Genomic DNA, 16563 nt, shown 5'->3' with positions numbered 1-16563 from the left:
ACTTTGCCTGACTAGGTGATAGCAGTATTCATAATGACCGGTCAATTTGATAAATTAATCAATATTTATTACACTGCCCGCCCTTTTTGGTCATTATTCATAATGCCCGATTAATCACTTTGTCCATAACATATATATACCATGCCAGGGTTGAGCAATGGCTGGTGAGTGCCTTGAGTAGGAGTTTATAGGATAAGGGTGCTGAAGGCATTCGATTAGGCACTGTAAGTAACTGAGGATGGTTATGTCATTTAAACATGTCTGGAAGAGGAGATCAGACTGGAGGCTTGGGCAGCATAACTGGCAACACATCTGCACAGTAAGTGGGAGTTGTGGGTTTGATTCTTGTTCCGGCCAATTCTTTTTTTCCAGAGTATTCCAAATTATTTTAATTATAAATATTAAATTTAATAGATGGCACCTTATGCCTTCCACTAGTGACAAATTATTTAGTAATTAATTAAACATAATTGCAGAAAATGTAATCCAATAGTTGTTTGGCTTCTCTAAAGATTTATTCATTCTTAGAATTTTAAATCTATTAAGAAAATATATTCATTTTATCTTTAGCAATTTTATTATTTTATTATCAGTAATATGTTACATATAATACAGCAAAATGAATTAAATAATTCACTTTATCATTAGTACTTTCATTAAATTAAAATATCATTAAAAGACTTCAGTACGATGATTTGATGAAGTTCATTATCAAAGCAGATCTTGATTTTTATCACAGTATATTATGAATCATGGTTCTGAAATTAATAATAAAAATCCATAATTTAGTTTAGAAATTTAACTATTACATGTAGTAGCAGCCATTGAAATTGCATTACCTAAAGTGACCAGATATTCCAAATTAGGCAAGGCAGTGCCACATTTAGACATTTTGTAATTAATTTCAAAAATTTTGTGAATTATAAGTCAAAGATAAATTGTACGTTATTGTATTGTAAAAAATTTTAGTATCATATTTATAGAAATAGCAGTCCAATTAGAATTTATTGCCTGGGCTGGTAAACTATCTGTTAGAGAACGATGAATGTATATCCTGTGCAAGCATTATGATCATGTGAATCAGTTATAAAAGAGAGTTGATGGTTTTTGCTAATTATCTGAGTTAACTGGTAATTAAAGCAACAAATGCTACATGAAGAGCCACAGCTAATTGTTCATTGTTGCTGTAGGTCATTGTAAACTAGAGTAAGCTTGTATGGATAATTAAAATATTCATTGATAGTTTGTATCATCTGTCATTGATGATATCAGAAAGCCAAAAATGGATGATTATCGACCAAAATTAATTACGTGACTCATCTGCATCATGTTGAAGCACCCACTTAACATCCCACTTTTTATTTTCCAGTATCTGGTCACTTTAGCATTACCCATAAAACCTAAAAAAATGTTTTTTTTTCTAGACCTGCAAGATGGCATCATCCACAGCATTATAAACATGAGTGTGCTTTCTATTGGTGACAGTCTACTGCAGCAATGTTTCTGGTGATTGCATCCCCCATTGGTGTAAAAACTTGTATGAAGGTAGTGCACTTTTATAAGCAAAATAGAAAGTTTTTGATAGTTAACACTATAAAAAGTTAATAAGTATTGCTTTAAATGCTGAAAATTTATCCTCATGAAGTAGTGCAGAGTGTGCTTCATTGTCCTATCCTGGCACAACATACATTGTTATCAATAAACAGTTATATATTTATTATAAAAGAAATATGAGCATGCAACATTTCAAGAAAAGCTGGATCAAGAGAATAAATGTAAGAGTGTATGTTGTGCCAGGATAGGATTTCGAAGCATCTCACAGCCTATGGAAATGTACTATTAGTCCTTTTGAACTGAAAGTAAAGTGGAAAGAAGAGCAGACAGGCTTAAAAATGAGTGCATGAACTGTGCAATGTTATCTGTGTAACATTACACACACAATGCATTATGTGGATAGTAGGATTTAAAAGTGTATTGTCCACATAAGAAGTTGCTATTGACATGTGAAATGCAGACGGCTGCTTATCTGGACTAAACAGCCTTGGCATGTTTGATTCTGTTATGTTTTTGGATGAATTCAAATTTAACCTGCATGGATCTGATGATAAACCCTGTGTTAGGGGAGACATATAACTTGGAGTGACTGATACAGATAGTAAAGATTTTGGTAAGTGAAATGTTGTGGCATATTCAGTAAAGGTGTCATTAAACTACACTTTTTAAATAGGTCTGTAAATATAGAGTGCTACATAAACATCTCATCTGCCAAGCTAATTCCAACTATCTTAGAACAATTTTGTGACACAAAATCTTGCATCTAGGATGACACTGTATCATGTCACTGCACCACGATGGCGAGTGAAGTATAGGTGTCCTTTCTCTACAGTTCATTAGCATTATTGTCACTTAAACTGACACAGAAATCATTGTTTAGGTAAAAAAGATCCTACAAGAGACTCAATTCAGATGCTAGAGTCACCCATGTAACATCAATAATGAAGAGAATTGTTGACATATTAAGGGAAATAAAATTGGAGAGAGGTGGCCTGGAAACAAACAATAACTGCAGGAGTGTATTAGAAGAGTTTGGTATAGGATACTTGAAGAAACTCGTCTATGCTGGAGTGTGGCAAAGATTTTAAGAGAATCTGCAAAGTATTGGGATCAAATTCAATATGAAATAACTGTTCTAGTTATATTTTTCAAACCTATTTATGTGGTGAACCCTTTCTTTTCTTCCATAACTGAATAGCGAGTTTATTCAATACTATTAACGAGCACTGTCTCAAAAGACAGTGCTCGTTAATAGTATTGATAAAATTGTAGTGTGAAATAAGTTTAATGTTGTATTATATGCTAAGTTATATGTAATAAATTGTATTTATTTGATTTAATCTTCTTGGTTTTTTTCTCTATTATATATGTTATCATTTTAAATTGCAACCTTAGTTTAAATATGTTACTTTGCACATCTGTTGAATGCTTTTACTTTTGTAATAGATGATGCAATTTTTATGGCTACTACTGTATAATGCTAATTAATAATTATTCTTTTAACATATTTGTCTTTTTTTTTTTGCTAAACCATAATACTCATAATTATGCAAATCAAATGTTCTTGCAGATTACAAATACCGTATTTTACGGACTATAAGACGCACTTTTTTCTTCGAAAAATTGCCTCCAAAATTCAGGTGCGTCTTATAGTCCGTAGCGTCTTATAGGTATTTAAAAAAAAAAATTGCTTAAAAATTAAGATGCGTCTTATAGTCTGTAGCTTCTTATAGTCCGTAAAATACGGTATATTCTACTTACATTTTATATTAATTACTAGATAACTTTCATAACAAGTGAATTGCTAAAATTTGTCATTAGTTAACAAATCAGTGATTTGTTAACTAATGGTAACTTTGAATTTGTGATTTTAATTACTACATGAGAAATATTGCTAAAAGTTAAGTCTTGATATAATAGTTCCTTATTATGGAAAATAGCACATTTCTGGTTTCTTTATGGAGACTGAATTCTTATCTCAAGAAGCAATAGTTAAAATGTGATATCAAATTAGCAAAAAGAAAAAAAATTGCAGAATATACATTCTAAAAGATGATAATCTATGACTGTGCATTCTAGATTTGTTTCTGGATTTTCCATTATAATATTAAGAAAAACCAATAACAGGATAAAGCATGGTATTTCATTCTTTTCTTGTTCTTATAACTGTGCTGTTTTTAGAAGCTAACTACTTAATGCTAAGTGAAATAGTAAATATAAAAAAAGAATAGTCATTATAAGAGATCAGTGAACTGAGATATTTTGCTATAAATTCTGATTTAACTTCTTTTTCTGTTTGACTTTGAACCTTATGTATTTGCAAATCAATTTCTTGGTTAATACTTAAGTACTTGGTTAATGCTTAAGTAAAACAACAACACTAACATCCAATAAAAGAAAAAAACTTTACTGAAAACAGATGTTTTTTCTTGCTGTAAAAGTATCACTGCTTACAGAACAGCATAAGAATAGCAATGTGCCCTGGGCAAAAGAATACATAACTTGGAAGAATGAGTGGAGGAGAGTGATGAGAATTCAACCTAGATGGTCCCATGACTTGGCATTTTACTGGCATGATCTTAGAAAAGAACAGATCTTTTCCAAGTGACAGCAGGGAGGAAGATCAGTGATGGTCTGGGGTGGGACATTGGTTATAGTTATGAAACAAATTTTGCTTTTCATACAGGTCAGATGGAAGTTACTATCAACATCTGTTAGAAAAGAACCTTTTGCCATTTAGGAAGGTGATTGGTGGACCATTTTGGATATTTCAACTATACCTGGTACAAAGTCTGTGAGGGAGTGGTTCTTGGGAAATTAAGTTATGTTGTGAAATGGTCAATTCACAGATTTAAACACTATGGAGAACATCTAGAGAACTTTGCCACTGGTATATACAGTCCTGCTAACAGTATAAAAACATTGAAGAACTGTAGAAGACAATTATTGCTGCATGAGTGAAGTTGATCTCTATAGCAGAAATTTGTAGAAAGCATGTGTAATCATATATTTTGAAAAATTGTTTATTTACTGGATATGGCCACCCCTTTTAATATGTTTTCAATGAAATAGTTATTGTTTTTCTTTGTTTTATATGTTACACGTAATAGTTTATAGAAAGAAAAAACTGCTACCTAAATTATTTTTTAATGTTTTTATACAAATTACATTTGCAGTTATGTTGTCTTACTACTACTGTTTTTTAAGCATAATTTTAGTATCATTTTGCAACTGACCTTTGTAAATTTCATAAGAAATGTGTTCTATCATCTACAAGAATATGGTTGTGTAAATTTTAATTGTCTAAATCAGGGCTTCTTAAACTTTTTTTATTCACGACCCCATTTAGGATTGTGATTTTTTCGCGACTCCCCCCCAAAAATATATATAAAATAAAGATATATAAATATTTTGCAATATACATGTGAAATACAATGAAAATATAGGCCTACATATATATTGAAGATATATACAAATTTGCAAAAACAATAATGGTGTACTACCACAGTTCACTCTTGTGTTACAATGGAACAGAGACAACTGAATACACTGAAAAGCAACAACACTACACTAGTTCACACTACAATCAGTGTTACTGAATTGTCGTCTCGCTGCACCAGAAGTGACACAAAGTGCAACTCACGAAACCTATGACACAAAGCATGCCATTTTCAAACTCTCACAAATTATTTTCAATATTTTGCATTAAAATCTCGTGACCCCAAGATTTCGCTAAGCGACCCCAAATGGGGTTGCGACCCATAGTTTAAGAAGCCCTGGTCTAAATGATATTAAATTAGAAACTTAATTTTAGTTGCATATTTTTGATATGCAACTAAAATTATCATCATTCTCATCCACTGTACACAACCCACATAACATTAGTTGACTCATTCATCTGATATTGATAAGTCCTAACAATTGAAATAACCATTGCTTGTGTCTAATCTATCTAAACCTTCACAAAATTGTAAGAATCTGATAGGGTTTTTTAAATTGTTTATTAAAAGAATATAATAAAACAAAGTCATCTTTCATTATGCTATAATTGTTGTTTAACTTGTGATTTAGCAGATTTTCTATTCATTTACAAAAATTTAAACTACAGTAGAGCATCGATTATCCAAATCAATTGGGACTGGGGGTGTTTGGAAAATCGCTTTTTCAGATAACCGATTATGTACAAAAAAATACATTAATATAATATATTAGTATATCCTATGTTGAAATTTTTCTCCATTGCGATTGAGTTTTCGTTGCTGTTAAGCCTAACAAAAATTTTTATAATAATAATTGTGGCTATTGTATTGTTAAAAATTATTTCTTTATTTTGTACAAACAAAATAAATATATTGAAAAATATAAAAACAAAAAAAAAATTATACTTTAGAAGTTAATCTAGTATCAAAAACATTCGATTCAGCACGACACACACGTTCTGACACAAACTGGCTGGAACGCTTTCGGTTAACCGATGTTTCGGTTGATCGGTGTTCAGATAATCGATGCTCTACTGCATTTAAAACAAATTTGGAATAAGATGATAAAAATTTCTTTGTTAAATAGCAAAAATAGAAAATCTAACTTTTATAGTGTCAAACTAATGGCATAAATATAACTTGTACAGTACAAGGATCTATAGCTTGATATGATAAGATAGAGTACAAACACTGATGACTGATGACTGATTCACTTGTCCTTATGCAAAAGAAAAATTATTGGGAGATCTTCATATTTTATTTTATTGAGAAATTCCCTAATTAGATATTGAACTTGTGTTTATTTCAGTCCATAAAAAACTGACTTCAAATCATGTAGTTCATGACTTAAGACATGACTTAAAACTAAATTACACATACAAAACATGTGTAATTTAGTTTTCATTTAATCTGCTTAAAATTTTTTAAAATATGTAATACTAAAAGGATTAAAGCATATTGGAATAATTTCTTTTTTGTGAATTAAATTAAACCTCTAAATTATGCCTAAAAACGTTAAAGTACTACTCAAAAATAACTTCATTTCTGTAGAATCAAAGATACAAATTTTGGATCACAAAAAAATCAATAGGAAGATCTGCAGCAGTTCTAATTTTCATTTCCACAAATATGACATTTGTTCTTGAGCGCACATAATTAAGAAAATGGAAAAATAACTCTGTATTTTAATTGAACATAATAATAAATAAGACACTAAAATTTTATACATTGCTGTTCATGGGATCCATTTTTTTATTACTAACTTCTTGAAAGAAAATGGAGAATAGTCTTTCTATCCAGTTTGTTGCTTAAGGTTGTTTCGAACGACATAATGTAAATGAGATTTTTTAAAAAGAATTCAAGAAAAAATACTAACTGATGTATGTATATGAGCTCTTCAAAAATTTTTGAAATTATTGAAGAGCTCAGATACACACCACATCAGTTAGTACAAAAAGCAGAGTATATTCCTAATACTAGTTCTTAGTGCAAAACTATGTTATATAAAACTATCTAGTTACATGTTATATACATACATACTGGTAACCTTATACTGTAAATTTTATTTAAACTTACCATGTTGGAGCTGCTTTCTTATTTGGTAGGACTTGTTTTCCAGGATAATTTTGATGTAAACAGTAACAGCACTGAAATGCTAAAATAAGAACTTTAACAGTAAAATCCTAAATTTAAAATGTTTTCTATAAAAGAAAGTATAATTTATTTTTAAGAACAATATTTCTATTCTCATATCCACACAAGTTATATATTAATATTTGGTTGTATTTGGACTGCTAAATGTCTCCTAGACTGCATAGAATAGAGGTTACTTTAATTACAATCACACAGTATAATGAATAGAGAGAGACTGCAATGATTTAAAGGAATGATAAGATTTACAATAAATTATAAAATTATTTGAAAAACAATAGAAGTTTATAATAGATTGTTTTGTCTGTTTGTACTGAATGGTTTGAATTCAAGAATCAAATGAAGAAAATGTCAGATGAGTAGTAACATTTACCCATACTATCCAAAACCTAAGACCAAGAATTTTATTTTACCCATACTATCCAAAACCTAAGACTTATTATTATTTATATTTGTATGATTTTGTCATGTTATTAGAAAGATTAATAGATTTAAGAAATATATACACTGCTGGCCATCAAAAATGCAACACCCTGGAGGAAGCATCCAAATCAAGTAAAATTTGCACCATGCATTTGCGGCAATGAGATATGCAATTGATTAGCATTTCAGCGCAGACACACATCATGGGCACCTGTTGTGCCACCTGCAAGCGCTATATAAAGGGAGAATAGAAGGCCATTTTGAAGTACTGGAATTTTGTTTTGTGCGTTTTTTTGGCGTAAGCAGCTTCAGCAAGTGTCTTTAAGCACGTTTCTGAGTTCGACCAAGGAAGAATAGTTTGCCTATAGGGATTGCGGATTATCCTTCAGAGAAATCGGTGATCATATCAGATGTAACCAAGCAACTGTAATGCAGATCTGTAACCGCTGGATGCAGGAGGGAATGATGGACCGACGGGACCTATTGCACCTACCTTGTTGCATCACTGCACGTGATGACAGGCATATCGTGTGCATGGCAGTGATGGATCGCTGTGCCACATCACAAACTATATCACAACAAAATCAGTCTGTTGAACAATAATCGGTATCCACGTGTACCATTCGACATCGTTTGCAGCAGAGTGGAATGTCCACAAGGCATCCATTGCTGCATGTACTGTTGAGTCAAAACCACAGGCATTTGTGCCAGCAATGGTACAATAAACGACGGACATGGACAACCGAATGGAATGACATTGTTTTTACTGATGAATCCTGATTCTACCTGCAACACCACGATGGTCGGATTAGAGTCTGGAGACACCGTGGTGAGAGACTGCTGAACTGTTGCCTTATGCATTGCCATACACATCCTAGACCCGGTATTATGGTTTGGGGTGGTATTGAATTCCACTCCTGCACCCTCCTAGTATGCATTGCCAGTACACTGACCAGCCAGCACTATATTTCTGAGGTGTTGGAGCTTGTTGTCCTCCCTTACCTTCAGAGCTTGCCAACGGCCACATTCCACAGGATAATGCGCGACCACACGTGGCATGCATTGCTCAAGACTTCTTCTTCGCCCATCAGATTGCATTGCTGCCTTAGCCTCCTTGTTCTCCCTATCTCTAGCCTATAGAAAATGTCTGGTCAGTGATTACAGAACGACTGGCCCAGGATACACCACCCGCTGCTACACCAGATCAACTTTGGCAATATGTGGAAGCAGCATGGAATGCTATACCCCAACAACATATCCATAGCCTCTTTGACTCAATGCCAAGGCATGTAGCACTGGTTATAGTCAGCAATGGTGGCAACACTCCATACTGATTCCATCATCTTCCTCACTTCACAAGAGACTGTATTTTCAATCATTTGATCTTTGTACAACGTGTTATCTCCCAAATAAGTTTGGCTGTGATATCTCTGGTCCTTCTTGGTGTTGCATTTTGGATGGCCAGCAGTGTATAATAAAAAAAAGACTGCAGAAAGAGCTACAATTTAACGTTTTAATGAGAAATATTTTTTTCAGTAAATAGAGTACATTCTGGTTAATTGGGACTGCCATTTATTTGGGATACATATTGAAAGATGGAATTAAAAGTGATAATATAAGGCAAAGTTACTTTACCTATTTGGGACATCCTGCTGCTTTATTGATACAGCATATGGAGCAAAAGGAATACAGTATATGGTAATGGGCCAATCTTAAAAACAAATTAGAAGAGTTAGCTACAACGATGGTTCAACGAATTTCAAAGCTACAGATAGGTGGTTATTGTGATGGAAAACCTGACATGAAGTAAAATTTAAGAGAACACGTGAAAAATAGTGCTGACACTAAGAGCACCAAAGAGTGGAAATAAATTACCTTCTCAATAACTGGAACAAATTTCAAAGCACATTCAACAAAACGTTTAACATCCAGTAACGAAAATTTTAATGTAAAAACTTTGATGAATGTTATTGACCTGATGCAGATCTTGTTCATTACTGGATGTTAAAGGTTTTGTTGAATGTGTTTTGAGTGGAAATAAATTAAGTTGACTGAATTGCTACAGAAATTTAGTCCTGATCAAATCTATAATGCAGATGAAATGTTTGTTTTACTATGCCATCACCAATAGTTTTGAGTTTTAAACATGAAGTACTATTAGGTTAAAAAAAAAAAGGAATGGATCACATTACTATATTGTAATGCTGTAATATGTCAAAAACTAATAAACAGAAGTTTATAATCATTGGAAAGTATGCTAAGCCTCAGTGATTTACAGATTTATTTATATATATGTATTCACAGTGAATATTAATTATATTTTCCAATAAATAGGTATTGTCTTTATTGCATATTTTTTATCTTATATTTTCTCTATTCCCTTAAAATTTTGCTTTGTTGGGACAGCCACTTAATTGGGTCCCAATTAAGCAGAATTGACTGTACTTTTAGTTCTTTCTATCTCTGGAATAGACTAAAATATAAAAGATAAGTTTTGAATTTATCTATCTCTTGAATTTTTATATAGATTAATATTAATAAAAACTCTCCATTTTTTCTTTGCTATTAGATTAGGCAAGTATTTCTAAACATGCATAACTAAGAGTTTAGAAGAATTAAAATGTAATTACATCTATATCTTAGATATAGTTGGACTAGAATGAGTCAATCCCGAATAAAATAAATTTCTTTCCATTTGCAATAAAATTTAAAATTTTTATTCCATATAATTTAAATTTTCTAAACACAAATTATGATGAATTAAGAAAATAGTTATAGCAATTACAATTTATAACTTATTTGAAATCAAAATATTTTATTACCAGCATTTTCATATTGATCTTTTCCAACTAATCCATTATGTCCAGAACACTTTTGGCAAATAAGAGCAAAATTATTTGATGGTTGATCATGTTGCTGTCTTCTGAATAAGTAGTTCAAAAAAGTGCTGAAAATACCATTATTAATTGAATTTGTTTCTTCTTTTTGTTTTCCTACAGAATAAATCATTAAAGAAAATTGAAAACTTTTATTATAATTAAAATGCATCAATTTAAAATGTTATAATAGTATTTTTTAAATTGGTAAAAATTGTAATCTCTTTACTAAATTTATCTGAGAACTAATTAAAATATTTTAAAAACTGTAATGTTTTTTAAAGCTTTTCAATATAGTACATTTACGCCATCAAAGTTGCAATACAAGACAACAATTTATTATCTTCCTTCATAAGAAAAGTTACATTTATAGCAATAACTCATTTTAAACAAACATTCAGTTTTATTAAATTTGTATTTCATTTGCCAATTCATTTTCATATCATACCTTCTTGTTTTAGTGAAATAATTATTCATGTAATAAAATTAATTATAGTATAAGCCCAATTTCAGTATAAATAAAACTCAAGTTTATTGTAAATAAACTTGATTGTTTTTAAGAAATACTTTTGCTTTCCATGAAGATTTTTAATTTCACTTGTATAATCAAATATTTAAAATTATTATTAAATTTATCAGATTTAATTAAATAATTTGAGATGATTTGAAATATGTTTTAATTTATAAGACTAATAAAAAGTTATGCAGACCTAATGGAAAAACAATTTAAATTAAGGTATGAAGATTTCTAAATAAAATAAGCCAAATTTTAAAGTGTAAAGTCACCTTTTTTACATCCAATCAAATAAAAAATATTTTTTAGAATAATTGATTTTATATATATATATATATATATATATATATATATATATATATAAAATCAATTATTCTAAAAAATATATATATATATATATATATATATAAAATATAACAGTTTTCTTTTATAAATCACAATAATTTTATAAATACAGTTTAAAAATAATAAACGAAATTCGGCTATCACCAATGATTTTCCATTTAAACTACTTTCTAAATTTTATTTTAGACTTTCTCCATATTAGCACATTTTAATATCTAAATATGAAAATAAATAACAACAAAATTGAAAATTCTACTATATTGTCTTTTATATATTTTTGTAACTAATGAATTATACTGTATATTACATAACTTTTAAGATGTAATTTTTTGTCAGAACAGTAGTCAGCAATGTATTGGCCATTGTGCTAATTAAGCAATAGCAATTTTCATCTGTTCATTTGCAGTATTAGCGTACATTCAGGAATTTGTACATAATAACATTTATATAAAACTGTGTTTTTGTTGCAGTGATGTGGATTTGAAAAGTGAATGGAGAATTGCAATTACATTTTGTTTTAAAGCAAGTTTTTCTGCTTCAGAAAAAACATATGGTAATGAGATTTTGAATCAGTGTAATGTCACATGCAAAAGGAATTGAAATTGCAAAAGTCATGAACAAAAGTGTTAATGATAAGCTAGCTCCATAATGCTCAATTCACAAAGAATCTATACCAAAAGGGAAAAGAATGAATGCAGAATTTTATAAAGAAGTATAGGATCATTATCTGAAATACATTCAATGTGTTCACCTCCTTTATTCTGGTCCCAAGATTTGTATTTTTGTGCAATAATATGTCTGTTCATAAAGATGCAAGCATGTGTCAACTTTTGGCACAAACAAGAATCTCTTTTTTTCACTCCCTTACTCACCAGATTTGTCCCTTCAGACTATTTTCTATTTCTCAAGTTGGAAGTGAAGCTTAAAGAACACCAATTTGTAGATGTTGCCTTCATCCATAAGCTGTGACCAAGAAATTAAATAATTATCAAGAAATTGTATGACCACTAAAGCCTGCATAAATGCTGATGGATTAAAAGTTTGTTTCATCCTTTCTCATGTTTTTAATTTTTTATAATTTCTATCTTAAAATAATGGACTACAACTCAGTTTCCCAATGATAATAAAATAATTCTTAATAAAACATTATTATATCAAATGTGTATATTACATTTCTTATATGAAAAAATATAATAATGTAAGCTCATTATTTTTATAATTAATGATATTTACCTTTTGGTGTCTTCTTAGGAAATTTAATCTGAAATTTACACATTTAAATTTATGAAAAATCAGTCTTAAAATCTCATTTTATATTAATTTTTAATAGATGATGATGAAGTGTATAAAATATTTTTAAAATTACTGTTAATTTGGTTAGTTGATAAATTTTTCATATAATCACATGACAAAAAATAAATGTTAAAGAAGAATGAAAGTACTATACACTAAATGATATAAATGATCAATTTCATTTAATGTTTGTATTTAAATCAGATTGTAAAGGTGAAATTTAGACATTTGGATTTTTTTTATAAACAACTAGAAAAAATGTTCTAGAATGTTCAATGTGGGTATATAAATAACCAGAGGACATTTCATTACATATGAGTATTTCATTGGAATTAGATGCATCAGCATTGTCTGATAATATGAAACTTTTAAAAGAACACATTTGCATGCTGTTGCTCTCTTGCTTCAAAAATGGTCACAACACAATGAAGGCTTACAATCTTCAAGGCATTTCTCAAAGAAACAGTCAACAAGCATACTTGCTACAATTGGTTCAAAAAAATTCAAGGATGGAGATTTCTTGCTTCAACATGAACCACATCCAGGCAGTGATTCCACCATGACGATGACATTCTCTTGAAACTGATGGATAATAATCCATGGTTGACTATCAGAGAATTAAAACTAATCAAAGTTGTTTAGCACAACTTGAGTTTTCCCATATACTCCAAAAATTGACAGAGTCCAATACCACCATGACAACATGCCAGCACAGAGCAAAGATGATCTTAGAGAAGCTGGCCAATCTTTGCTGGGGAGGTCCAATCATCTTATAGTCCAGACTTAGCATCAACTGATCATCTACGTATTTTGCACCCTGCAGAACCATATTGCAAATATACAGTTCAGTGAGAATACCCATGTGAGAATGACATTTGAGATTATCTTCAATGAAAAACTCGTCATTTTATGCTCCTTAGGATTGATAGTTTGCAGGAAAGATGGCAAGGTATGATTGATATTGATGATGGTATCTACAAGACTGAACTGTAATCATTGTTCAGTTAAAATTGTCAATAAAGTTTTTTTCAAAATGTCTAAATTTTATCTTCACAAACTGACAGAATTTGTAGATAATTGTCACACCTAAACTGAGTCAATTGTGATACAGGGGTTCCCTGTACATTTGGGCACTTGCCCACCTTTTTTGTCTTGGTTGCCCTTTTCCTAATCCCCTAAAGGGCCCCAAATTCCATTATCAATAAACAACAGAGAATTTGTGACTTCTAGCCTATTCTGCAAATATAAAAGAAACTAATGAAAGATATTTGTCCATTGGCCCATGCAGCTTTGTCATATGTTGACCAGTAGTACATTCCGTGTTTTCAAGACCAAGTTAGCCGAGAGTGCAACTAGTTCCATCTCGTGGGAGCACTGATCCAATATTGAATCTTAGAGTTTGAGGCTTCTTGCATAAGGTATGATACCATTTTTTATATTTTGTGGGAATTGCTGTTGTGATACACTGTGTATATTATATCAAAATTATTAGATAATATTTATAGATTGAATTTATTTGAATTTTGAATTCAAAAATTGAATTTATCTGTATATAAATGTTAATAACAGTAGCAACATCCAGTTATGGATTAAAAAAAGAATGAAAAATTTCTTAGAAGATATCTAATCAAACAATTATCTATAGCTAAATATAAATTTTATAACTTATTTTGATATTCAAAATGAATATTTTTTTACGTTCATAAATTAGCTCTTTTTTAAAATGATATCAATCACAATTCTTAAGTTTTTTCAAATTAAAAAAAATTACTACTTACTGATCCTATATTTTTTACATAACCTGGATGAAATTCTGCAAGAATTTCTTGTGCTTCATTAAATGTTTTTGTTTTCATTACATGATCTAAAATTTGATGTTTTCTTTCTTTTAATTTGTCCAAAAGTTCCTCATTGTTTTGAGCTTCACGATGGAAATACCATGTCAGTAACATTTTCAAAAACCATATTCTATAAATTTAATATTACTTTATTATTTATCTAATTAACTTGATTATAAATAGGAATATTATACTTACACAAAAAGAAATCCCACAAGTGGTCCATAACATAAAATACATTCTACCAATGAATTAGGGAATTCATGGGAATAAATGATGCAGGCAGCAACAATATATAGTAGGACAGTATAAAGGAATAAAGTATTAATAAGATACTTTTTCTGATTTTGAATGTTGTTTTTATATTTCTGAGCATTTTTTATTTGCTAAAAATATTAAAAATTAAATATATTTAAGTGTTTTTTATAGGCTACATAAAACTTTTTATTAGGTAAACTTAAAAATATAAGTTTACATAATAATATATAAAAATTAATAAATTCTAAAAAATAAGCAAAATATTAAAAAAAGTGTTTAAAAATTGTATTTAAATTAATGTATTTTATCAATTATGATCAAGTTTTAAAAGGATTCATGGGTAAAATAATACATTACTATTACTATTAGAACAATAGTAATGATACAGTTATTTGATAAAAGTAATCATTATTTTGTGATAAATTTATCAAATAATAAGGCCATTAAAATTGTATTTTCTATTACATTTATATAAATGTTATAACATTGCTAAATTTTTCACAATATTTCAGATTTGTGTATGTGTTGAAAACATGTTTAAATGTAATCATGAGTCAATCCTTAAATCAGTTTTAAGTATCTATTATATCAATATATTAAAAACAAGAAGACTTTTTCTTTTTTATATTATAATATAATTAGACTTTTAAAACCAGATTAAAAAAAATATTTTGGAGTTATTTATTTTGATATAAGCAGATAACAAAATTGAGAACACAAATGCCTTGAAATTATTACATCTTTGGAGAGGGGTTTCAGTTTATTGTGAATTATATTGTAAGAAAGAAAACTGATATTAGTTTCAATTGCAGATCATTATTAATTACATATTCTTTTTAATGCTAAGCATTAAAAGAATTTGTAAAAACCTAGGAGGAAATTTTTTTAAAAGAATCTTAACTCATTCCTAAGTAAATAGATAAAGAATTGTTCTTAAATAAAAAAAAAATAATTTTTTATAGAATAATTCTGTTTTTAATAAGAATAAAATTTTCAGGTTTTTAATTAACAATACTAGAAACATGTTTTTTATTAAATCAGATATTTTAATGTCTTCTATTGTGATGACAAAAAATTAATATACTAATTAATATGAATTTACCTTTTCTAAATCTTTTAGAATATCTTTGATTGTCGATTTTGTCTAAATAAATAAAAAAATTAATATAATTTAATAAATATTATAAATGTATTTAAAATAAAATATTTACTATGTTCAATGAATTTAGTTTACTGATTAGAAGGAATTAGTGTATTAGTACTATTCTATTGCAGTTATATTCTATATTGTTAATGTTATTACTAAGTTCATTTATAGTTGTGAAAGATTTTAACGCGAAAATTTAAAAAGTTGTACCTTCAGTCGTGATGATATTATTCCCATTTTTCAAAGATGGCCTTGGCAAAGCACAAGTCTATAATACCACAAAATCTGTATAGCAAATGTCAAATTTATCTGTCTTTAATAGATTAGATAATTAAATTATCTTGTTTAGATGTACTGTACATTTCTCTCCAGTTATACGAAAACAAACTTATACTCTTTTAGTAATGATGAAATTTAACATTTGATTATTTTAAAAAGGCATCTTTGAGAACTGACTCAATTTCCAAAAATCAGCTGTGAAATGTTATTGCTTTCAGTGTACTGTACATATTGCACTTAGCTTAACAGATAATTTACAAAAATCAATCTGATTGTCTGATAAATTACTCTGGTGATTAAGCATTTACTGGAAGGATATGTGCTTTTTTAAGGTTTTAGTAATAGCAAAATTTTTTTTTTTTTTATACACAAATCTGAAATTTTGAGTGTGCATTATAAATTATAT

General features: G+C 29.2%; 1 protein-coding gene across 1 annotated transcript; it reads right to left on the bottom strand.

The window, feature by feature from the left end:
* Positions 1–571: 571 nt before the first annotated feature.
* LOC136985726 (endoplasmic reticulum junction formation protein lunapark-A-like) lies at positions 572–16387 on the bottom strand. The gene is made up of 9 exons (XM_067283063.1): positions 16239–16387; positions 16089–16146; positions 15834–15875; positions 14672–14859; positions 14414–14603; positions 12576–12603; positions 10430–10600; positions 7110–7188; positions 572–758 (listed from the first exon to the last, which is right to left on the bottom strand). Coding segments are annotated over exons 2-9 (726 nt in total). The 5' UTR covers positions 16116–16146; positions 16239–16387; the 3' UTR covers positions 572–757.
* Between the last annotated feature and the right edge of the window lie 176 nt (positions 16388–16563).

This window comes from Centruroides vittatus, unplaced genomic scaffold (genome assembly GCF_030686945.1).
Source record: "Centruroides vittatus isolate TY-2023 unplaced genomic scaffold, ASM3068694v2 contig_976, whole genome shotgun sequence".
NCBI classification, from domain to species: domain Eukaryota; kingdom Metazoa; phylum Arthropoda; class Arachnida; order Scorpiones; family Buthidae; genus Centruroides; species Centruroides vittatus.
Note: the sequence above shows the minus strand (reverse complement) of the source record. Positions and strands in the feature narration are given on the sequence as shown.